The sequence below is a fragment of the Ascaphus truei genome, chromosome 2 (assembly GCF_040206685.1).
Source record: "Ascaphus truei isolate aAscTru1 chromosome 2, aAscTru1.hap1, whole genome shotgun sequence".
Classification (NCBI taxonomy): Eukaryota; Metazoa; Chordata; class Amphibia; order Anura; family Ascaphidae; genus Ascaphus; species Ascaphus truei.
The window spans coordinates 68620512-68647157 of record NC_134484.1 but is presented as its reverse complement, the minus strand read 5'-3'; the positions used below and the strand labels follow the sequence as shown (position 1 = coordinate 68647157).

The 26646-nt window shown below is 43.7% G+C and overlaps 1 protein-coding gene across 2 annotated transcripts in view; it reads left to right on the top strand.

Moving 5' to 3' along the window:
- Positions 1 to 26646, top strand: part of CPQ (carboxypeptidase Q) — a 219985-nt gene that overhangs the window by 152486 nt on the left and 40853 nt on the right. For both annotated transcript variants that reach the window (XM_075582671.1, XM_075582672.1), the window contains exon 3: positions 18514 to 18721. In XM_075582671.1, the coding sequence (XP_075438786.1) occupies positions 18514 to 18721 (208 nt within the window). The remainder of the gene's footprint in view (positions 1 to 18513; positions 18722 to 26646) is intronic.

Here is a 26646-nt window from a genome sequence, read left to right as displayed (position 1 = left end):
AACTTTTATGTGGTATGCGTTGTTCCCAAGCGGGGATGCTGGTTTCTTCTCCAGGGGGAGGATGTAGCCAGATCCCCTTACCTCCTGGCCCGTGGGGTAGGGCACGACTGCAGCAGTTGCCCGGGTGCCGCTGGCATAGTGTATTGCATATATATGGTTACCCATTTCTAGGTCTAAGTGCACTAACCAGCTACTCTTATCGACTGCAGGCAATTCAATCATGCCTTTTAGTCATTCTTTTCCCCTCCTTAAGCATGGTGTATAATTCCTATATAGACATCACCAAGCACAGTGGATAAAGTTTACACACTGTACTAAGCTATTATTGTAATCCGGGATTTTAATTACTCCTATTGGATCAATGATGCGTTATTTAATTGGTTAGTTTAACACCCTGTATTTTATCGTTTGCTCCTAATAAAAATTAATATTTTAATTCTTTCATTAATCACCCAGTTAGTGATAGAGTGCTATTAAATTGGGGTTCTTATCCTCTACAGCAGCTTTCCTGGACTAGGCCAGTTGCCCCGTAGGCCCCAGCTAGGCCCCGACCAAGTGTAGTTTGTGGCTGCTGCAGGGAAGGCCCATAGATAGGGACACTTCCCCAGTAGCTTACAGTGGTAGTGCACGGGTGGAGGATGCCATGTGGTGCGCACGGCCTGTGGTCTGTGACCCAACCGCGGACCCCTTAAAGAGACATTCATAGGGACACACACCAGCTGGAGCCCCCTCAGAGGTGGACGCCTGCGGACAGGAGAGGATCCGGTAGACCGCGTCGTGGGCTCACGTTGCGGCCTGCGGACCCACCATCTTCCATCTACCCTGGTCTGGACACAGACCAGGAAGGTACCTACAAGTGCACCAATGGCCACACACACAATGGGTAGTGCTACGCCACACACTTTGGTGTGGGTGTGGTTCTGTGGACATCGGGTGGTTAGGTGCCCAGGGCACCCCATAACTTTGGGGGAACCTCACCGGGGTGTGGACAAGGTTTGGGTAATACAGTGTGGGTACGGCCTAGTGTGGCCATGTTATTATTGCGATTGAAGGTTTATATGTCAGTAAATATGTTGTTATATATCTGGTGTGTGGTTACTGACTATTGGGTTCCTGTTCGGGGTTATACTACTGTGTTAGGATCGCTCGCAGGTGGAGGCACTGTTTACAACGAACGTGATCACCCCAGGCTCCCACCAGCAGAGGATCAGGCTTCCTGTAAGCCACTCAGGTAACGCAGCACAGGTAGTTTCCCTTAGACACGGGGAAAGGGGGCTACATATATAATCTAGTGCTTCTGCTAGTGTAACTTGCTCTGGATACAGAATTGGTATTGCTTGAGTGACAATTCTACCAGAACAAAATAGAACAGGAGCATGTAATTAATAGATTACCACAATACTTGATAAAACTTTAGTAAGATATATATGTGTGAGTATCTGTGTGCAGGGCCGCCAGCGGGGGGAGCCCGCCTGCCTGTCCTCTTATTGCCGTAGGGCCCTGCTCTCCCCTAGCTGCGGGTCTCCCCTACTGGCTATCCCACTCCGAGCCGCTGACGTGTGCCGGGCCTCTCTGACGTCGGCGCACACCGGAAGCAAGATGGGCTCAGTTTCCGGCGCGCAAGTCAGAAAGCTCTGTGTGGGACAGATAAATCTGACTATATATATATATATACTGAGTTAAGTTATGGTGAGTAAAAAAAGTGACAAAAACCCTCCACAGGAAAGCAAATATGCAAATATAGCTGTATGCTCATCTGCATGTCTTAGGCAGGTCTGCAACCCCGCCTTTCCCCATTATCACCCAGCATACAGCACTTCCACTGCAGCAAGGGATTCTGGGAAATGACATGCAAATGAGCACACAGTGTCACTTTTTGCCTCAATAACCATTTTTAACATGGTTCCCTATAGGCTTAAGCTTGCTGCATGGTCACAGCTTTGAGCACAGCCAGGGTTAAGGTGCATACCCAGAAAATCACCCACAGACAGCTGTTTCAACCTTGATGGGTCTCATCAGTGTGGGGTTGACTTTACTGGGAAAGCAAGAGAGGCTATGGGATAGGCCAAACCATAATACTGTATGCTGGGTGATAATGGGGAAAGGCGGGGTTGCAGACCTGCCTAAGACATGCAGATGAGCATACAGCTATATTTGCATATTTGCTTTCCTGTGGAGGGTTTTTGTCACTTTTTTTACTCACCATAACTTAACTCAGTATTATGGTTTGGCCTATCCCATAGCCTCTCTTGCTTTCCCAGTAAAGTCAACCCCACACTGATGAGACCCATCAAGGTTGAAACAGCTGTCTGTGGGTGATTTTCTGGGTATGCACTTTAACCCTGGCTGTGCTCAAAGCTGTGACCATGCAGCAAGCTTAAGCCTATATGGAACCATGTTAAAAATGGTTATTGAGGCAAAAAGTGACACTGTGTGCTCATTTGCATGTCATTTCCCAGAATCCCTTGCTGCAGTGGAAGTGCTGTATGCTGGGTGATAATGGGGAAAGGCGGGGTTGCAGACCTGCCTAAGACATGCAGATGAGCATACAGCTATATTTGCATATATATATATAAAGAGAGAGAGCCATATTAGTAGCTATACCGCATGTTGAGATACAGTATATACAGAGAGAAGGGTAAACATAAAAGCAGGTCTCTCTGGCCTTGAAAAGAGTAGGGCCTGCGTAGAGCAATTGAAAGCTAGGCTAGTTTGTGCCTTTTGAAAATACTATGAAAATATTATGTTTAGTGTTTGCATAGTCAGACCAAGTTGAAATGCTCGTTCAGTATGGTCAGGTTTGTTTCCTTTAAAGGGGTAGTACCTCCTTGGACCAAAGAACATGAATACCAGTGATGTGTTGAATATGTTAAATGTAGACTTTTAAAAATCTGAAAAAATATAGTATTTTCAAATATAGTTTTCATCAGGTGTCTTTTTGTAATAAGCATGTAAGCCTTAGAATCGACAGATACATTGTCAATTTGTTGTCTTTTCTTTGATTGCACAGTAAATATAAGGCCATCATTCACCAGATATTAGAAATAAAAAGAGCTTGATATATATTGTAAATAAAACAGATTCATGTTTCACAGGAAGTAAATAAGTAAAACTTTTACCGTAAGGCTGATTTATAAAAAAACGTATTAAAAAATAAAAATAAAAAATGGTTTAATAATATATTTTTTTACACATCAGCAGGAGTGTAACCAGGACTTTGGCTGAGATGGGGCATTTTGGGTGGTGGTGGGGAAGTAATGGTGGGCTGCCAATATTTTTTTTAGCTCCACGCGCCGCAGAGGTGAACTGGCATTGAACCAATAGAGTCTGGTTATACTGTGTGTCAGTGAATAGTGCAGTCAGGTTATACTCCATGTCTGTGTATACTGACACTGAGTATAACCTCGCTGCCCTATACATAGAGTATAACGGGACTGCACTGTACACTGCCATGGAGTATAACAAGACCGCACTAGTCACTAACATGAAGTACAGATGCAGCGGCCGTTATTCGAACAAATCATTGAGCCGTTTTCGTGTGCTCTGCTGTATTCCACGCAGCATTAACGCGGCCAATCACCCAGGGCACACGTGTTTATCGCAGTTGCTTTGTTTGAATTTCATGGATTCTGTTTCTTTGTGTGCAATGAAATGAATTAATTGTAATGTGTACGGTACTGTGCTACTGTGTTACTGTGTAAATTTCAGGTGTTTAAAAAACAGAACACTAAAATGCCATTTAATGCACTCGCCTGCACTCGCGTCTTAAGGCAGTACGGTTGGAAGAAATCACACACCATGATATGGGTATTCCGAAGTATGCAACGCGTGGTGTTCGAATAACGGCGGCTGCATCTGTATAACCGTTATACTCTGTGTCCGTGCATAGGAAAGTCTGAGACTACACTAGAACATTTACCACCTAGGAGTAAACCAACAGTAATGTAAATGATTCAACACAAAACTTGGTAAAAGACTAAACAATCCAACTGTTTCCCCAGGCTCGTTACCCACAAATCCCAAACCTTTCCAATATGATGACTTTAGAATACCCGCTTCCATTTCATTGTCCACTGGGTCAGGAAATTTCCACCAGAGTTCTTTGACAATAACCATATGAATAAAGATCTGACATGGCCATCATCACCCTGTGTAAAAAACAGAGGAAACGGATACTTAAAACAAGTTCTTAATGCTTCAATCCGACCAAACTCAATAAGTGACTACACTGCTTTGTTTGCAATTAAAACCTGTTTTTTTTTTGTGGAAATAGAAAAAAGGTGCAGAAGAGGCTCAGAATAGTTCAATAATCAGTGTTCACACAAACACAGGTGATAGCTTGAATTCCGCATCACACATGGCCCTAGTCTCGTCTTTGTAGATGGCGCATGTATAACAAGTATGTTTGGCGGCATATCACCCCTGTTGGAGTTGACATCCCTTCACCTGGACTTCTCTGCATGATGATTGGACTTCCCATAAGATTGTTGCAGTTTCCATGCATCCACAAATGCCTTTCTTCCTCGACTCCACACCACTGTAACTTTTTTTTTGTGCATGTGCACACCTTATATACCTTGTAATGAAAGTGCATAGTGCAAGTGTTATGAGTGCAACGTGACCTGGGCCCATGCAACTTGACTTTAACAATGTTGTAATTAGTATGTAACTAAATACGGGGATGTAAGGGGATAAATTTCACGTGATAATCGTTATTAATCCTATAATGTATGTCTATAATGTTTCCAGGCTCGGATACAGATACTCTTGAAGGATATTTTCCATATAGTTAAAGTAATTGTACAATACTTTCTTACCTCACTTGATGAATATTTCTTATTCAACTATTGTAATCTTGTCTGGGATTTTTTTGTGTTGGGAACAAAAAGGGCAGGGGTGAGGTGTGTTTAATTGGAAGGTGTGAGGCTCTTTAGAATGTTAATGTTAATGCTGCTTAGCAGTCTTGTTTGTTTCTGTTGTTTGTACCAATACCCCCGAGTCAGCATTTTTAGATGGTAATCTGCTGTGTGGTTAACGCTATGAGCTCTCTAATTAACACTGATTAATTGTTCACACATGCTGGAGCTGTATCCCTCTCCCACACAAACACAATAGCAAGTAAAGTTAATGTTTCCAAGCTATGTAACACAGGTCATAGTGTTTTAATGTAAATAATGCAGATGTTCATTTAATTTAGAAACTGGATGAGAGAGGGGGGATTGGTTTTGAGGTTGTGTTTCGATATATACTAGTGATAAGTAGCTGTAAAAGAAAATCTTTAATTTGTGCGGACACGCATGCATACATTATTGTGCAACGAGCAGTGACACGCAGGTCTTCTGTTTTAAATGCCTTGAAATAAATACTACCTGGTTTTATGATTGAAGAGTGTCGAATGCGACATTCTATTTACATTTAGTTATGTGCTTCTGTGATTGTCTTCTAGCAACATAAATAGCGAACATGTCATACAATGCAAACAAATGTTAATTTCATACAAATGCAAAACTAATTAATGATATTTGATTCTGATCATGCAATACAAACAACATTTTTTTTTAAATTTAACTTGCCTCATTATGGTGCTCAGTAGTATCTGTAGGGCTTTTACAATACAAGCATACAGACAATTTTCATTTACAGGGAATGATACAGTAAAATAACCCTACTTAACTATAATCAAACAATAATCATAGGAACAAGGGAATTTCTGCACTAAAGTAACATACACAATAGCAGGTTGGGTATAGGGAAAGGCTGTTATTTCCTGCAATAAAAGCAATATTTTGAATATGTGGCAAGTTTTAACCCTTTACAGCGACATCTACTGGAAGTTGCCAGCATACCGACCAGTGTGATGTACAGTGGATGGCCTAAAGGCATTTAAACAATTAATGGTGCGATCTCCATAAATATTTGTATTAAAGTGTTGCATTTGTAGTACGCACTAAAAATATTTAAGATTACGGTAAGAGTAGATTTACCCTTTCATTTGAAGACCTATACAAGGCTGATAAAACCAATGATTCTAAAGGTAATGCTTTTATGGGAAAAAGCAAATCTTCCCGTAATATCAAAAGAGGACAGAATCTCTGTAAATAAAGCAATCACCAGTGAAGGAATAGGGACAGTAATCAAAGGTCTGAAAAATTATAAGGTATCTAGTTCAGATGGACTAATCACAGAATAATATAAAATGTTACCGGAGGATATTACTCGAATTCATAAATCATTATTCAACCATATACTTACAACTATATTCTTTCCAAAGATTTTAACCGAGGAAGAATTATTGTACTCCCAAAGCTAGAGACCCTGATCCTTCTCGAATAGACACATCTCTCTTAAATAACGATTTTAAAATGATAGCAATAATAATGGCAAATAAATTGAAAAATATATAATGCCCTAGATAATCTGTACAGAACAACCAGGACTAACAGAAAGAGACATTCTGTCCCAAACATTAGTATAGCCAGTCGCGGCAATCATCACCTCATGAAATAACAAGGAAAGCTCAAATATAGTCAATCTGGATGTAAAAAAAAGCCTTTCATAAAATGGCAGGGCCCCATTTACTATGTGTTCTAAAAATATTAAACGTTGGAAAAAAACTTTACTGAAACTATACCATACCCAAAGTATTTATTACCACAAATAATCTAATGTACAACTTTTTTTACACTAGATATGGGCACAAGAGGATGCCCCCTCTGACATATCTTTAATTTATCTGTTTTTAGACTCACTCAAAGATATTTGAAAGCAATGGAGTAATTTAAAGGAAATTTCTGTGGGCTCTACTGAAATAAAAAATCTCTGTGTTCACATACAGTATGACATGTTCATATTTATCAGCAACCCACAAACCGCTGTACTAGAAATTATAAAGAACATTTAGTGAAATCTCTGGATTTAAAATAGCTTCTAAGTTTTCAACATGTTTCTGTTTAACATATACAAATATCACCCACTGGAAAGAGAAAGTACCTTTCAAATGGAATGATACAGTAGGAATGGAATGATTAAGTATCAGGGATTAGGACCCTAAGCAACTAGGCCTGATATACTCGCTAAACTGTACTCCAACCATCCACAAATAGTTCAATAAACATTACAACGTGGCCAAAATGTCCGTTGTCATTCTTAAATCAATGCAATCTGATAAAGAGTATCTCTTCCCACTATTATAAGGTTCAAATGCTCCATCTACATGTTAAAATAAAGATCTAAAACTTCTAAATAATAAATATCAAAAATGTATTTGGAAAGCATGTAAATCACAAGCTCGTGTACTAAAGATGCAAAAGCCCACAGGAAATGCAGGCATTACCTTTCCAAATATTAAACTATATAACATATCCAGTCTACTTAGATTTACCAGGGATTGGATCCTTGATACCAACACATTTACTGATTCTAACAGTGGCAAACACCTGCCAGGCAAAATAAATCTAAAATATGTAACACGTGCTCCAATCTACGCAAAACATTGCAATATATGAGGCATGTTAGACTCGGAAAAATACTACTCACTCTATCATCTACCCTTTCTAGATAATGCTGACTTTGATAATTGCTCAGCAAATTCTCAATTTGTATATGTAACGGTGCTTTCCCCCACCCGATTGCAGATAGGGGCCTGTAGACGGACGTTCACAGAGGTACACAATTGGAGGCTTTTATAAGGTGAAATTATAATAAGGCTTTATAGTGCCTTTTCCTTTTCATCAGGAAATAATCCAAACACATAGGGGGGGGGGGGGAAGCTTCTATTCACTTGGGAGTATTTCTAGTGAAATCCTATGCAATTAATTCACATCTCCGTTAATTAAGCATTTCTCCCAGCCCCAAACACATAGCATGAAATAAGCAGATATAAGCAGTCTCTTAATAATGAAAGTCTTATCTGTTAGCTGCTGTAGAGTAAGCTTCTCTGCTCTCCTGGAACTGCACCCATGCGTGCACAGAAAATCAGCATCCAGGTTTAGAAGTCTTATTTAGTGTCTTGCAATCAGCTATGCTGGGCAGAGCTCAAGACCGGTCAGCTCCAGAGATGTGTGTTCTCTTGGTCAGTCTCTCCTGGGAGACTCAAGAACACTGCTCTGTCTCCAAAGTTCAGCTCTCAGTCAGAGCTAAGGAGTCCCTTCCTGTCTCAAAAGACAGCTTTTGTAAGCAATCAGGCAGGTGGTGTTTATTAATTGACTACCAGCAGTTAACCACCACACTGCTAGATTAAAGGCACATTACTTGAACAGGGATTAATCCCCTGTTACATACCTCCCCTGTTTGTGGGAAGCTCGGGCTTGCCATGGCCAAAGCCCATCCTTCCACTCTCATTCTAGATATCTCAGTGACTTGAATGAGAGTGGATGGAGGAAGAGAACCCTCAGTCCTGTTGGGATTGGAGCCCTTTCTCCAGTTTATCCGTGTCTCCTCCTGAAGGTGTTTGAGATCAGCATCCCTCAGTCGCTCGAGGAGGACTTTCTCCAAGTATAGTCTTTTTTCTACGTGCGCGGTCATGAGATTTCCCTCGCGTTGGGTGCTCGTCTTATTGTAGGCATACTGTATGGCAGCAGTTGCAGAGCGTTTAAAAACAGCCCTTTGAGTTTTCCGCTCTTGAAGCTGTCTCTCTGCCCTTTTCCCACTCAATGGGGTTGCTAGTTCAGCCTCTTTGAGATTAAGTTGCAATTCCACACCCACTTCCAGAGAATGTCCCATCTTTTCAGCTTCATCAGCTAAGGATTCTTCTGGTTTTAATTCAGCACGTGTACCTTCTTTTGTTGCCTGATGGGTGGCTGAAGGTTTTGCTAGTGCTTTTTTAGGTGGTTCAAATTTTGCAACCTTGTCTTTCAGATGAGCGGTATTCCCAGCTCTCACTGTACACTTGCTTCATGGGTTTTTGAGGCTGTGGGATACTGACGCTTAGTCAGGGTCAATACTTGTCCTTGTAGGACTGTAATCTCATCCGCGAGAGATCCCTGTTTTTTGAGTGCGTCTTGAAAGTCTCTTCTCAGGGAATTTATCTGCATGCTTTGCTTTCTCTGAGCTTGCCTCCACATTTTTATTGCATTGTGAAGCACTATGAACTTCTTTGCTTGGGCCACAGTTACTTGTTTCAGTTTCTGGACCTTCTTGTGCTCCCTTTTGTGCCACGTCACCTGGGTTCTAAGCTTGGATTTTAGCGTTGCTTTGGTGATGCTCAGGGTAGCCTTTAGTTTCTCATGCTGCTTTGCGGGGACATACTGGGTCATCAGACGTTCCTGCAGCACTTGAATTTCTTTAACAGCCTGCAGATTGTCATCCTGCAGAGTTCGCTGCTTCTCCTCTGCCTTCTCGAGGTGCGTGTGCAGACCTTGCAGTTGGTTCTGCAGTCGGTGCTCTGCTTCAAAGTTTTCCTTGACTTCTTCTGTCAACTGAAAATTTTCTTCTTTCAGTTTTAAGTTTTCTCTTTTTAATCTTGAATTTTCTCCTTTTTCAGTCTCTGTATTCTTCAGGGCTGCTTTGCAGTCCTCCTTCCATTTACGCACATCTGCTTTGAGAATGACAATCTCCTGGCGTGAGACTTCCTTCTCTAGGTTGAGGGTCTGAAGCTTCTTCTGAGAGACTTTGAGATCTGTATCAAGATTACCAATAGTTTCTTTAGCAATGTCCAGCTCCTCAGTGAGACTGTGTAGTTCCTTTCTGGAAACTTCCAGGTCTGTGCGGCAGCTGTTGGTCTCATGATGTGAGGCATCAAGTGCTCTGCGGAGTGTCTGAACCTCTTTCTGAGATACGTCCACTTCTATCCGGACACTGTTGACCTCCTGTTGTGAGGCACTCAGCTCTATACGAAGAGTGTGAACCTCTTGCTGGAAGACTGTCATCTGCTTCAGTGCCTCCTCATACTTCTGCTTTAGCGTAGCCACCATTTTATCAGATTGGCTCTGCTTTTCATCCATGGCGGAAATAGTAGCCTTTGCAGTATCTAGCTCAGTCTTGAGATCATCCAATTCTGTCCTGGCTAAAGAGTAAATTGTGAGCACATCTTTTTGTAGCCTCATGTTATTTTTCTGTAGCTCTGTGTAACCATCTTCCTTTTGTTTCAATTGTTCATGGAGCATATCACAGTTATGCCTTGCATTTTTCAGGGCATCTTCAGGGTTGGTCAAGGGATCGTCACTCACTGGTTCTGGCTCCACTTCCCTGGGATGGTTGGTTGAGGGTTCCTCACTGTTGGCACTGGACAGACACTTCTTTGGGGTACACGACTTCTGCCTTGGGCCCTCTAGATATTCAGTAACCCACGGGTCAAATTCTCCATTTTCTCTAGGCTGCAGGGCAACTCGGTCCCCCTTTTCCTCCACAGGATCTGCGGACGTGTCTGTTCCTTCCAGGGTAAGTGAAGCACTGCCTTTCTTTTTCTTTTTCCGCCTTTTTGATTTGGATGACACCGTCCCTTCAGGGATATTGGGTCTCCATCTTCATTTGAAATTTTAGCAGCTTCATTATATACGCCAGGCTTTTCTTGCAGTTGTTTTAGCTGACAGAAATATTGGGTGATCTGCTGCTCCCGCTCTGTCTCCTGCTGATCATATTCGACATCAAAGGGAGCGGTCTTTTCTGTTGGTGCCGAGTTCAGGCACCCCCACCATTCTTGGGGTGTTTTGTGGGTGTGACTCGGCTCGGGTTCCCCATAAGAGATGTCTTCCTCTTTATTGGACTGGAAGGGCCACTCTTCCATGGGGTAGGGTTCATTACAGGAACGCTGCATCTTGTCCTCCATTTTTAGGCTATCAGGTGTAATTTTCTTCCTGACCTCAGGACGCGCTATTGCAGCTGTTGCCACTGTATTTGCTAGAACCCCCAATTGTGGTAGTCCTACAGGTGTGCATATTTTGCTTGTAGAGGTCGTAGCTCTCACAGGCATCTCTGTAGAATTTTTCCTTCTTGGATAAGTTTTATAATATCAGCAGTGCTGTGCATGCATTTTCTCTCATCAGGTATACAAGATGTGCAGTTGCTAGGTAAAAAAGTCTATTTGCTTTACACCATTTACTTGCTAGGTTTAATCTCTCATTAGGTATGCTGAATGTGTAGTTGCTAGGAAAAAAACTTCTGTTTGCTTTACACCATTTACTTGCTAGGTGCAATTTCTCCACTTCAGCAACATAATTTGGTTTTCTGCCTGAGTTCAGTAATTTTCAGTCTCATCTTTGGGTATTATGGCATTCACACTTCACACTTTGGGTGTCTGTTTTTGCTCCCAAGATATATATAGGCAGACTTTATTACTTGCAGAAAAAAAAACATTCTTTGCAGTGGACTATTTCTTTCATTCCCGGCAGGGTGACTCAACATTCAGCAATTGGTTTTGAAAAACCTTTTACACAGTTCAGAAATCACTTTTTAACTTATCTGTTAACTGCTGTAGAGTAAGCTTCGCTGCTCTCCTGGAACCGCACCCATGCGTGCACAGAAAATCAGCATCCAGGTTTAGAAGTCTTATTTGGTGTCTTGCAATCAGCTATGCTGGGCAGAGCTCAAGACCGGTCAGCTCCAGAGATGTGTGTTCTCTTGGTCAGTCTCTCCTGGGAGACTCAAGAACACTGCTCTGTCTCCAAAGTTTAGCTCTCAGTCAGAGCTAAGGAGTCCCTTCCTGTCTCAACAGACAGGCTTTTGTAAGCAATCAGGCAGGTGGTGTTTATTAATTGACTACCAGCAGTTAACCACCACACTGCTAGATTAAAGGCACATTACTTGAACAGGGATTACTCCCCTGTTACAGGGCCATTACAAGGTGTGTGGTGCATATACCTGCTGGCAACAGGAGGGCTGAGTCACCGATGGTAGTGGAGACACAGAAACAGGCTTCTGGGGTTCATACCCCACATATTTCCTTAGCTGTGCAGCGCCTCCATCTGCCGTGGACTCCAGGAACTGAAGGTGATCTTCCACGGTAGAACTTATTACCTCTCCCCCCCAATAAGGTCACGCACCAGGCAGGAGGTATATTGCAAACAGGAACGGGTTTATTACTATACTCTGTAGTAACAGGAACAAGGCAGGATCTGCCCAATACAATCCCAGTTGTGTGACCTGCCTTCCTCATAGGGAAGGAACAACTCTAACTTTAGGGCGGTCCTGCCCTTAAGTACAGCCAGAAGGCGGGCACCCCGTTGTCCCAGCTACAACAGGATGTACCACCCCCTGCAGTCACTCAAGTGCAGTACCATTAGGAAGGGGGAAAACCCCATACCAACTACTGGCAACCTGATAGTACAGTACCAGGGTTTACTGCCAGCCATATTATAATGATTAAAGATTTACTACATCTACATAATGACCAAATCATGTCATTCCAGGAGCTAAAGGATAAATACAATCTTCCAAACAAAGACTTCTGTTCTTGCAGGCTAGACATTATACATACACCAGAGGTCCTCTTGCACATCTGCAAGTTAAACATACACTGAACTAGAGTGATGCATATTTTCAAGACATTCGAGACATATAAGACTTGTAGACATGTATAAAATTAGCCAAAAACAATTTGACTATATAAAATCTCAGAATGGTTCATACAATTTGGATTGTTTCCCACAATTAAATGTACACTGTAGAAGGAATGCAGATGATTTTTTTTTTTACGGAAATACAAAATAATAAACACACACATGCAGAGTTTGATGCATCTAAATAATCTGTGTCATGTAAATCCTCTCTAACTACCCCAATTAACACTCCCCGAATTGCAAGCTGGCAAACCTGGCCCAAAATTTGGAGAAAAGACCTTGATGAAAATAGACGCGAGATGAAAATAGTACAATTTAAGTACATTTTGCGCCAAATTTGCCGTGATGCATCATTACTAGTATGCTGGATGGTTAACGATGATCTCATAACATAACTGCATATAGTCTGAAAACAGGCTAAACCAATTAAATATTGATTTAATCTGCACTTTCTAAGAGTTACAAGAGAAAGTTACAGAAAATAAGTAAGGAGTCTGAATTACCTATATAGCCTGGGTCCCCCTTTGTCCCCTTACCTCCCGCTGCGACCGGCAGCGGTGGCTAGGGAGAATTCGGGGAGATGTGCAGGAGCTATGCGCGCAGTCAGGATGGTGAGCAGGGCGCCGGAGGTCCGCGGTGGCTCCCTTCGCAGGGCGCCGCCATCTTGTTGGAAGCCGTGTATGGGCATTACGTTTTGCGCATGCACATAGTGTCCAGTAGTGCGGTGGCCATTACAGAAATAGGCGCGCATGCGCAGAAAGACTTCACAGTGGTGGCCATCTTCGCAATATGCTCTGCGAGGGACTACGATCCCCAGAAGCTCCCAGGGCTGCTAGATCAGGTGCCGCAGATCAGCAAATAGGGCTGCGGAGATCTCCTGCACTAAGGCTGATACATTTGGTCCACTAGAGGCCACGTCAGTCGGAGCTGGGACACGGAAGGGTGAGGGTGTGCTCAGGGTGTCAGTGGCCCCTAAGCTAAGCCAGAGATAGGGACACTGCCCTGTAGTTGAATATTATCAGGGACACAGCAGAACGCAGTGCATAGACTTGCTGCCTGTGGTTTGGGCTCAGACCACCACCGCAAGGCAGAGACTATTAAGGTGGGACACTCCAGCTGAAGTCCACCCCAAATAGAGGCGGAAAACATCATAGAAGGCGACGGCGTGGACCGGACGGATCCATTTCCTCAGTTGGTGGTACCAGGTGCTAGAGCACCTGGCAGGTATCATACAGTCTACAAGTGCACCAATTATACATTCTTACTGTGGGCAGCGCTGTCACACACACTTGGGGTTGGAGAGACAATTGGGGTTGGACACTGGGACACTGGTGCCCCCTGCATCTGAGTATTGTGGACATACTGTGAATATGTGTACCTATATGTATGGTGTAGTTGCATTACTTGCTCTGAGTATAATTTGCATGATCAGTAAACCTGTTACTATATACTGTGTGTGTATTATTGTATTGGGTCCTGTGAAGGGTTATCTGGCACTGCCCGGATCCTTCGCAGGTGGAGGCACTGTCACCGGAACCAATCAGGTACACCCCAGGCTTCCAGAAGCGGAGGTTCAGGCCTCCCATGAGCCAACAGAAAAAACGCACAACATTACACTCAGTAGCTGTCTCATCTCCCAGAGGGTGGGGAAGTAGTGCTACATTTGGAGGTGCTGATGAGATTCTGACCTGGGGTGCCCGAATCAGCAGTTAAATTAGAGAAACCAAACTCAAAAACCATGTTTGTACCCTCCCAGCAAGAGGTCCACGACTGGGCCTTGGAACTTCATGAACCCCCACGTCACGTGGTCACAGTGGGAGGAATCCCCACCATTATGTCTATGATTACCATCCGCGACCACGCAGGAACCTCTCCTGCTCTGGCCCGACGCCCAGTTCCTAGCTCGAAAATATGACCCCACTTATCATTGGAGTATAGAAACTGGCCACGAGCAAGAAATATGCATGGAAGATGCCCCACACGCCCTAAATCAATCAGAGGCCCTGCCGAGGGTTGCCCACTCATATACCCTGGGCTACCAACTTCCCTGGTCGCGCCCACCCCAAGGCCCTCCTCGGAGATCCCCTATCAGGCTGAGGTTTCCCCCCTCTTCCTATATCTTCATGGTGTGGATGACCAAAGCCTCTCAAGTACCCCAACTTGGTCAGACGTAACCATACCCCGGGTAACCTTCATGTCCAGTGTCATGCTAGAAATATCCCACGAGCTGACACTCCACCATCGCCACCTACCACCAGCCAGTATTAGATCAGTGCTATGCAGGCTCCGCACCAATGGCAGGCCTACTACTGTTGACTGTCCACTGGCGGCCCCAACTTGGGAGTGACCCTACTGCAACTAGTGGAGGCTTTAACGATGTCTTCTCGGTCCCAGAACTATAGAAAGCTCAAGGCTTTCTCCGGGACAACACCCACCCCTATGGAAGAAGAAAGGGATGTGGCCTGGCGAGAACATACCCTGAAGGTGTTGGAAGAGTGGTCCTGTACCGAGGCAGTGAAGAGGCAAGCTCACCGATCATATTGGTGGCCAACACTGATGTGGTGCGGACGGTGATTCGAGCGTATCTGTAAGAGGCCGGCAAATTACCGTTGTCTTCACTATGGATCCACCCAGTACTGAAGGAAGAGTGTTGCAAAATATCGGCCCAAGAGGGCTATGGGGGATGTCTTCAACCACCACGCGGGGTTAACCGAGATTCAACCAGGGAGAGTGAAGTGCATGGATGCAGTGTGCTGTTACCCGGGCCGTGATGAGGCTGACCAGTACTTCTCCCTAGAGAGTAAGCCCAAAGAAGACGCCAACTGAGGCTACAAGCTAGTGCCAGAAGTACGGGAGTGGAAGTCCAAACTCCCTAGGCGGATCAAGCTGTTCGTTAAGAATATCTCCCCTTACACCATACCCTTCGATCAAGGTCAAAGGCTGTGTCGAATATACCCAGTCACACCTGTTGAGACAATGGCCCAAGTGAACACCACCGCCGTGCAAGATCAGCCAGCCAGGCTGGCATTCGACTTCGGGGAATGAACACTGTCCATCGAGTGGAAGGATTGGCTAACAGCCAAGTTGGAGGAACGCCGGGAAGTACCAGCGAAATGGATGTGGGGTGTAGCAAAAACACCCAGCACACCATCAGACTGAATGATACCACGCCCTTCCGGGAGAGTTCCCGGCGCATCACTCACAGAGATGTGGAGGATGTGAGGGATGTCCTCCAGGAAATGGAAATGGCGGGTATTGTGACGGAATCCCGTAGCCCCTACACGTCCCCGATCGTGTTGGTACGAAAGAAAAATGGGTCACTACGCTTATGTGTAGACTATCAGACCCTGAACAACCACACCGTTCCTGACCAGTACCCTCTGCCGCGGATTGAAGAGATTATCAACGTGCTGTCAGGAAGCCAGTGGTTCAGCATCCTGGACCTGAGATCTGGGTACTACAAGGTACCTATGAGTGCCGAAGACCAAGAGAAGAAGGCATTTGTGTGTCCCCATGGATTTTATCAATTCACCCGCATGCCCCAAGGCATCTGTGGTGCTCCAGCCATATTCCAACGTTTGATGGGAAAGACCATCGGAGATATGAACCCACAGGAGTGCCTAGTGTACTGGGACGATATCATCGTCTTGGGTAAGACTCTAGAGGAGCACGAGGAACTGGAGCACCTGGCAGGACGATGAACTGGAGCACCTGGCAGGTATCATACAGGACAACGGAAAGAGAACAACGATGGAGCATAAACACTGCCAAACGGATAAGGCCCTATTGCATGTCTGTGTGTGGGGAAGTAACCTTACACATTAAGCAGTGAGAGACAGTGGTACTGGTCCTATATGTATTGCATAATTAATAAGTTTAAAATATCCATTTAATTGATGTACATTAAAATATTAGGGACCAGACTGTGAATAATATGGTGAGTGCAATAAAATTATATTAAATGATAGCACTGTGTGCTTATATCCTATAGAGGCATGTAATAGTCAGCATGATGTGACTGGTAGATAAATACCAGTATGCTTCTAATGAGTGGTCACGCTAGCCTATATGGCTAAGGAAATAGTGACCCAGGGTAGCGAACAGCAACCGTGATAGTAGTATATACTATACACAGCGTAATCAATTAGGCAATGTAGGGACCATGAGAGCATGTATGTAAACAAACAGCTGAAGTCAATGGTGTGAGGCCAGCACTAAGTCTATAGCTCTATGATGAGCAGATCTCATAAGCAATAGATGTATGATATTGCTGCATTGTGTTGCTCAACAGACTTATACCTATAATCCAAAAAATAGCAATGGATAGGTGTGTTAACACTGGTTAGTGCTGGTGTCTAGGTAAAAACCCCGCATGAACTAGCCCTCAAAAAAGTACACTTACACACAGGGGAAAGGAGCGAAAAATACAGATCTCTATAAACCAATCTACTGACCCTGCAAGGGTGTTCCAGAGATGTCTAAAGTGCTGTTTTGAAACTTAAAGAGCCCTTGCATTATTATAATGGCTTTCCGTGCTAACGATCTGAAAATGAGATGTTCCCTCTAACAACTTATATCCTCAGAGCTCCATTATAGTTAACTCAGGGATTTAACATTACGGTAGTTACAGTATGCCAAAGCTAAACTTGGAGTTACTCACATCCAGACTCTGAAAAAGTTTTTTGACAGGGTCTGGATAAGTGAAAGATCACAGTTACTGTAGATATGATTTAACCACCATATTGGTATTTACTGTACCAGGTTCTTTTCCTCTCCTGCCTCCTCATTTCTTATTTTAATTAAACAACTATTCTGGAACCTGATAGAACTAAAGCTGCCTTTGGATAAAAGATGCTTAATGCTTAAAGCAACCGGAGTGGCTCAGTAAATAAAGACATGGGGATACGTTTCAAGATTGAAGCAAATATTTGCATCTGCATCAATTTGGGAGCAGTGATGTGCATTATTCTTTTAAATGTTGTTTCTTTCATTTGACACAGATCTCTTTGGAGTAGAGGCTAATGCCTGGTGGATTTATTTGCTGGAAAGAGAGAGGAAAACTGGAACAGTTATAGGTGCAACTTTCGATGCATCTCATTATAATACTGCTCTGACTCTTAACTTCTCCTATAACCACTGCCAAAAATGCTCATGGCGAAGTGGAGAAAATCCGGTTTAAAAAAAATAGAGCACAATACAATTAATGCAGAATCAAAAATTACACTACAGTATTTGCTCCAATTTTGGAGCAATGCTCCAGTTTGCGCGACTTAATATATATCCCTCTGTCTGAGAACAATGACACTGACTTTTAAGCAGGGGAGCTTAGTTCAGATCCCGGTGTCAGCTGCTTGGGACCTTGGGAAAGTCACTTTATCTCCCTGTGCCTCAGGCATCAAAACATAGATTGTAAGCTCACAAGGACAGGGCCGTGCCTGTAAAATTCTATGTACAGCTTTGTGTACCGTGCTCTCCCGTAATTCTGGAGCACTTTGAGTCCTATTGCTAGATGAGCACTATATGAAATAAAACTATTTAAAATTTCAAACCATATAGTCTGCTAACCTCTGTGACAAAACCATGCTATACCTTCAAACAATTGTATTTATACTTTAATACATTTGACAGAATACACCTCATGAGCTTTTGTGAAGCAGTCCATAGTATATCATATAGTGATTTATTGTGCTAGCACAGTGGCTTGGGTATAGTTATCTGTGATATACTATAGAGTCTAATCGTATGGGTAACTTTAGTATCTTATGTATTGGTTGTAGTAGCCATCTTTTAAAGTGATGTTGACTGATGGTTGACCCTTTAAATCATTGAAAAGTAATGCATTGCAGACACATCAATCACTGAATGAATGGATGAACGTAAACCTCCTTAAACTTCTGAATATTGTATTACTGAAGAAGGCTATACATGTTTTTTTTTTTTATTATTCAATCATAACTGACTATTCTTGACTAAAGAATAAATGTGCACTACTAATGGAAACTTTTCATTTTATTTCCAGGAATTACAGCTGAAGTCATTGTTGTATCGTCTTTCATAGAACTGCGCAACAGATCCAAAGAAGCTAAAGGGAAGATTGTTGTTTATAACCAACCTTTTGTGAACTATGGAGAAACTGTCCAATATAGATCGAACGGTGCAGTCGAAGCTGCAAAAGTCGGTGCAGTGGCGTCTCTGATCAGGTCGATAGCTTCCTTTTCTGTTTATAGGTAAGTGCGGATTATCTATTAGAAAAATTTAAACTTGATTACTACAATAATTTACATATTGTAAACAATAGAATAATCTCTCTCTCTATATATACAGTTGTGTGAAAAAGAAAGTACACCCTCTTTGAATTCTATGGTTGCATGTTATTTCCCAGAATTCCTTACTGCAGTGGAAGCACTGTATGCTACTGTAGGTGATAATGGTGAAAGCCGGGGTTGCAGACCTGTGTAAGACCTGTGTAAGACATGTGAATGTGCTCACAAGTGATATTCTTTATTGGGGATATATATATAGATATATAGATATATATATATATATCTATATATCTATATATATATAGGGAAAGGGGCGTGTGAGTGTGTGTGTATGTGTGTATACATAGTCGCCCTTAGGCATAGGGAAAGGGGTCTGTGTGTATATATATATATATATAACAAACAACAGGGCGATAAGCTGCGCCTCTAAGGAACATATACAATAGAATATATGTGCTATAACGATATGATGTAAATGTCTTAATTACATAAGCAAAACATATATACACATATAATAATAATGTGGACCTATATAATATCAGGCACACAAAAACATGAACAATAAATTATTATAATATAAAAAGCAAAAAAGGATAAACCAGTCCTCGAATAGTCCAATGAAAAGTATAGGTGCTGGTATGTAGGGTCTCCGGCAGCTCTCAGTATGGACCAACCATGTCCACAGGGTATCTAAAAAGAAAAAAAGAGGAGAGAGCGCACGCCCATAGCGTCTAAAAGTTTTAATGAAGGGGGGAGGGGGAGAGAGGGGGGTAAAAAACGCACTTACAAAAAATGCATTAAAATCAAGCATATGTGATATACATAATCACCACCATCCGGTTTAGCTGAGACTCTTGGGGCACTCCTAAGCTCCGTTGGTAAGGGGCAACGTCACTGCAGGTTCCAGGACTGGTAGCACCATCCGGTCAAACTGCAGGCTTCAGGGGCCTCCGTTGGTAATGGAACACCGTCCCAGCAGATTCACAAAGCAGGTAAGCTATGAAATGTCCAAGAAAGAGGTCCCGTGTAATGCTGCCTCTAGCACTCGTGCCTGGATCAATACGCTCCAGCGCTTGGTGTGGACTCCAATGTCTCTGCGTCTGACGTCACGACGCTCCCTGACGCGTTTCGTCAGTCACGGCTAACTTTCTCAAAGGGATGTCATAAGAAGGGGAGGTCCGGTATTATATATACAACCTCAGAGTGGTAATTAAAGAAAATCTCCTCCCCTACTCAGCTGCATTCGTTTTTCGTGCTGCTACACACATATATATGCACACTTATATTTACATAAAATACAGGTAATTAACCCTAAAAGGATCGGAGGAGAAAGCAAAATTTAACTCTAAATACCAGTCTACATCGTATTGCATTTTGAATAAATGACACATAGTATACAAGACATATACATACACATACAAGCTCATTAATAAAAGAAATCATTCTATAAAAAAACCCATAAATGTATATTAGATTTATATTTCACATAGACTGGCATAACATAGTTCATCAATGCCAAATTCATCATGACAAAAGTCCTAAAGGGATAAAACCAGAGGGAAACATTCAGCCTACATGTAAATCACAACCTCTCAAATGAATATATATTAATGTGTGTATGGATTCTATTATGATATTCCATAAGGTGCATCAGTAATTCATACTTAACTTCACCTAATATATAGAGAGGGATGACCCACATATAGGCTAATACTACATAAGGTTACTGTAAAACAAAGGATCACAAGATATCATGCCATAAAATAGAAAGTGCAATAATATATATATATTCCCAATCACACATAATCAAGTTCAAATTTTTTTTCCTCTAATGAGTGTGTGAATGACTTGAATATTGACAATAAGTCATATGATCCCGATAGGAGAATACTAATCATTTTAAAAACCATCAGTCTGGAGTCTGTATGCCACAAACAAGGCCAGGTCCCGGGGAACTATTATGTGAGTGCTTGTTAGAATTAATTATATATTTTTAATTTTTTGAAATTTTTAATTTTTAAAATTTTTAGTTTTTAAGGTAATAGGGACAGAAATGTATAAGTATCGTTCCCCATTATTTACTATCCAGGCCCTAAATGGCCATAATAAAGTGAGTGCCTATTTAAATCAATATTAAATATAATATAGGTGCTATACGATAATTATAAAAGTGTATGTGAAAATTAATATTAAAAATATATTACCTATTATCATCTATTCAACCCTATAATGATCCTATTTTTAATTGGACCACCTAAATGTGCAAATGAAAATTATTTCATAATTATATCCATTGTCCAGACGGGTGGAAGTGTGGGATAGGGGAGGGGGGGGGGGGCAAGGAAGGGGGGTGAATCTCAGGAGGAGATGCAGACAAAGGATGGAATGAGAAGCAGAGGAAGAGAACAGGAAGAGACATCCAAGGAATGATCAGACTAGAGTACTAACGTCTAAACACTCATTCAGTCCCCCAGGATTAAGGGTGCCCAATTGGTGAATCCAAAAGGTTTCCCGCCTACAGAGTGTCTTGAATCGGTCGCCTCCTAGAACACAAGGAGAAATGGTCTCTATTCCCATAATCTGCAAGGTCTTGGGATTTTGTTGATGAAATAGTTTAAAGTGTCGAGAGACACTATGGTTAGTGAGACCCTTAATGACATTTCTCCTGTGTTCCAGGAAGCGCGTACCCAATGTTCTCGTGGTGCGTCCAACATATTTTAGACTGCACCCACATTGTATAAGGTACACAACATAAGTGCTAAGACAAGTGATGGAGCTACTGATGACATATGTGATGCCCCTATTCTGGGAACAGACATGAGTATTATTCAAAAGATGCCTGCATGTAATGCATCGACTGCGGCCACAGGGATGGTTTCCCAATGGTCCCTTATTTTTAGCAGTATCACAAATTGAGGAAGACTTGAGCCTAGTGGGAGCTAATATACTTTTTATACTTCTAGCCTTCCTATATGTAACAGTAGCTCTATCCGGCAGGATAGGTCCTAAATGGGGATCACACTTGAGAATGGACCAATGATCATTCAATATCCTATTAATGGATCTTGATGACTGGTTATAGGTGGTGATAAACCTCGCATTCGATCTCTCCATCCCTGTGTGTGTTGCTGGGATGTCATATCCTGAACGTTTTCCTTTTTCTAGTTTATTTTTAGATTTCTCAAGCAAAGTAGTTCTAGCAATGGAACTCACCTTGCTGAGAGAATCTGAGACCACGACAGGATCATATCCCTTAGAAAGAAACTTCTTCCCAAGTGTGACCGACTGGTTTTCAAAATCAACATCCCTTGTGCAGTTCCTCCGTATTCTGTGGAACTGCCCCAAGGAAATATTGTTGAGCCAGTGTTTGTGATGGTTGCTGGACGCATGGACGTAGCTATTCACAGACACAGACTTGAAATGTGTGGTGGTGATAATATTCAAGTCTGTGTCTATGCTCAGGGCCAGATCCAGAAAGACAGTGGACAAATTATTGATATCAAAAGTGAATTTGAGTCCAAACGAGTTGTTGCTGAAAGAGCTCAGGATGTCGAATAATTCCGACTCCTCTCCATCCCAAATTATAATAATATCATCTATGAAACGGCCATAGTATACGAGACCCGCTCCAAGCAAGATGTTCTGCCACACATGGGACTCCTCCCAGTGCCCCATAAAGAGGTTGGCATAGCTAGGAGCGAATCTCGTACCCATGGCCGTTCCACAGATTTGCAAGTGAAAATCATCTTCAAATAAAAAATAATTGTGCGTAAGAATGAAATGGATACTTTCTAAAATAAATAACCTGTGTTTTTCCGGAAAAAGTGGATCCTTGTCCAACCAGTATTTAATAGCCTCTAACCCCTTGGTATGTTCAATGCAGGTGTATAATGATGAAACATCACATGTTGCCCATAGATAGGTGGATTTCCACCTAATGTCAGAAATGGAGTCGATGACATGGAGCGTGTCCCTAATATGGGACCTCAGTGCAGTGACATAGGGGTGGAGAAAATAGTCAACATATTGGGACAGGGTCGATGTCATCGACTCCACGCCCGATACTATGGGTCTACCCGGGGGATTGGACAAGGATTTGTGCACTTTAGGAAGGTGATAAAAAATAGGAGTGCGTGGGTGTGAGCAAAATAAAAATTTAAATTCCGCTTTAGAAATAATACCTTCACCCAGTGCAGAAGTGAGGAGCTCCTTCAGCAACAACTGGTAAGAGTCTACTGGATCGGATTCCAACAAGGTGTAGGAGGCCGAGTCACCCAGGAGTCTGCGTGCCTCAGTGAGATATGCAGATAAGTCCTGAATGACTATGCCCCCCCCCTTGTCGGCCTGTCTGATAACTATATCATGGTTGATCTTAAGCCCGCCCAATGCGCCCAGCTCACCTTTAGTTAAATTAGGTTTAAATTTAATAGGTTTAGCACACATGGACTCAAAGTCACGTAAAACCAGACTATAGAACGTCTCCACGAAACCGCCCTTGGATTGGTAAGGGAAGAAGACTGATTTGGGCTTGAATGGTGAGTGCCTAATATTGCAATCCTCATCTAAGTCTCCCTCCACAAACCTGGTCGGGTTGGTGGCCCGCTCAAAATTGTCAAGAGATGCTTGTGATCCTGAAGGTGAATCCGAGTCCCTCAGCAATGAAGTGAGTGCATCAATACATATTTCTTCCTGTGTATTAAAGACAGTTGTTGGATCAGTACTCTTGATATTATTCTCCTGAATCTTAAAATGTCTATTCAATGTCATTTTTCTGACAAAACTGTTTAGATCAATAAACAATTGAAACAGATTCGGACCTGTATTGGGGGCAAAAGATAAGCCCCTTTCCAATAAGGACCTTTCACAATCAGTCAATACAGTTGATGAGAGGTTGAAAATATTGCTACTCTCTGATGGTGTAACTAATCCTCTTCTGTTTTCCTTCTTCCTCTGGACAGCTCTGCCTGCCCTAACTCCTCTGCTCCTCTTTTTCCCTGGCCCGAAGGCCTGTTTGGGGCCTCGCGGTCCCATAGGGGATAATGTTTGTCTGGATCTCTCCCTTTCAACCTCCCCTCCTGTCTCGGGGTCCCGTCTAAAAAATGGGCCGATCTATGAACAGTGGGGGGTTCCTTGGACCTGGCTCCTGTGTTGGTATCAGCTGATGTCAATTCAGTTTCCCGCACATGTGAGTTGCCAAGGCTCACACCAGTGTCCCCTGCGGGAGATTCGACCTCTAGGACCGAAAATCTCCCACTAGTGTGTGTATACGAGGAACCACTGGATGGGCCTCGACCCCCTTGTTGCTTGTCAATACTGGGAGGGGCATGGTTGGATGTGTCCCTACGTAACTATGTTATGCCAGTCTATGTGAAATATAAATCTAATATACATTTATGGGTTTTTTTATAGAATGATTTCTTTTATTAATGAGCTTGTATGTGTATGTATATGTCTTGTATACTATGTGTCATTTATTCAAAATGCAATACGATGTAGACTGGTATTTAGAGTTAAATTTTGCTTTCTCCTCCGATCCTTTTAGGGTTAATTACCTGTATTTTATGTAAATATAAGTGTGCATATATATGTGTGTAGCAGCACGAAAAACGAATGCAGCTGAGTAGGGGAGGAGATTTTCTTTAATTACCACTCTGAGGTTGTATATATAATACCGGACCTCCCCTTCTTATGACATCCCTTTGAGAAAGTTAGCCGTGACTGACGAAACGCGTCAGGGAGCGTCGTGACGTCAGACGCAGAGACATTGGAGTCCACACCAAGCGCTGGAGCGTATTGATCCAGGCACGAGTGCTAGAGGCAGCATTACACGGGACCTCTTTCTTGGACATTTCATAGCTTACCTGCTTTGTGAATCTGCTGGGACGGTGTTCCATTACCAACGGAGGCCCCTGAAGCCTGCAGTTTGACCGGATGGTGCTACCAGTCCTGGAACCTGCAGTGACGTTGCCCCTTACCAACGGAGCTTAGGAGTGCCCCAAGAGTCTCAGCTAAACCGGATGGTGGTGATTATGTATATCACATATGCTTGATTTTAATGCATTTTTTGTAAGTGCGTTTTTTACCCCCCTCTCTCCCCCTCCCCCCTTCATTAAAACTTTTATACGCTATGGGCGTGCGCTCTCTCCTCTTTTTTTCTTTTTATATATATATATATAATAATATAACACACACAGACCCCTTTCCCTATGCCTAAGGGCGACTACGCGTGTTGCTAATACCTGTACACTCACTGGTGGCCTGAGCCTCCGCTTTTGGGAGCCGTGGGTGAGCTCTCTCTCTCTCTCTCTCTTAGTGCAGCGCCTCAACCTATGAGGGATCCCAGCATTGGCGGGATGACTCCTTATAGGAACCAATACAACCAGTAATAATACCAGACATAACAGTAGAACACAACAGTACAATACACCAATACATGGATGCAATAGTACAACCCCCTGAGTGGTTCCCCCAAAGTACTAAGGGTGTCCACACAAGTAGTCCCACCAAAGTATGAGTTAGCGCTACCCCCCTGTGATGTGTCGGTGCACATGGGTACCTTCCAGGTCTCAGGCCTCACAAGGAGGATGCTGGATCAGATCCCATGCAGCGGGGCATTCAACACAACTCCCCTCACACCTTATCCAGAGTGCGGTCAGCAGTGCAACCTCCAGTCAGAGGGTGCCTCTTATCTGCAGCCATGTGCAACACTGGTCCAGGCCTCAGTCTGCCGCGTAGACGTCCGTCCACCAGTGCAGTAGTGCTACTACAGATCTATCTGGGGCCTTCCCAACAATACAGCACTGTATTTGGCTCAGGGCCTAACTGGGGCCTAGGGATCAAGGTCTGGCCTAGTCCAGCATTGTACTCGCTCAGAGGCTCTGTGGCGTCTGCCCATGCTGTCTCCAGCCCCGCAGAGGACATCTAGCTCCACAAAATGGCCACTCGCTCCCAATGGCTGGGACGGTCCATGTGACCAACCACAAGGCTTCTGGGAGTTGAAGTTCCACTCAGTACATGCAGAGCCATTTTAAGATGGTTTCTTCAACTTCTCCTGATCCACCAGGGCAATGCAAGGACAGCTCCCCCTCCTCACAGCACAGCATCAGGGGGTCCTGCAAGTGTGGGAGGCGGGGTACAGGGGGACCTATACAGCACACCGTCAGGGGGTCATGCAGGATGGGGACCGAGGTGAGCGCGACAACAAGGAGTGACCCGTCGCACGCTTCGGGACATGCCAGCGGGGGGGGGGAAGGGCAGTGGTGACCGCACGGGACATGCCCTTCCCTCTTGTCCCTTCCCCACGGCGCTCCCTTTCTTGCCCGCATGGGGAGGGAGATGGTCGCGGGGGGGTGGTGGTGCGCAGTCACGGCTGCAGGAGGTGGGAGCCGCCTGTTCGGATCGCCGGACGTTCCACTCTCCCTACCCCCCCCCCTCCTCCTGTCCACTGTGTGTGTGTGTCACTGTGTGTGTGTGTGTGTCACACTGTGTGTGTGTCACTGTTTGTGTGTGTGACACTGTGTGTGTGTGACACTGTGTGTGTGTAACACTGTGTGTGTGTGATACTGTGTGTGTGTGATACTGTGTGACACTGTGTATGTCTCACTGTGTATGTGACACTGTGTGCTGCGCAGGGGGGGGGGACCAGTGCTGCGCAGGGGTGGGGGGCAGAGCTGCGCAGGGGGGGACCAGAGCTTCGCAGAGGGGGGGGGCGCATGACCGAAGTTGCACGGAGTGGGGGGCGGGAGACCGGAGCTGCGCAGGGGGGGGCGGAGAGAGAGGGGAAGCGGAGAAAGACTGGGGGAGCGGAGAAAGAGACAGTGGGAGTGGAGTGAGGAGGGAGCGGGAAATTTTAATCCCGGGCAACGCCGGGTCTCTTAGCTAGTATATTA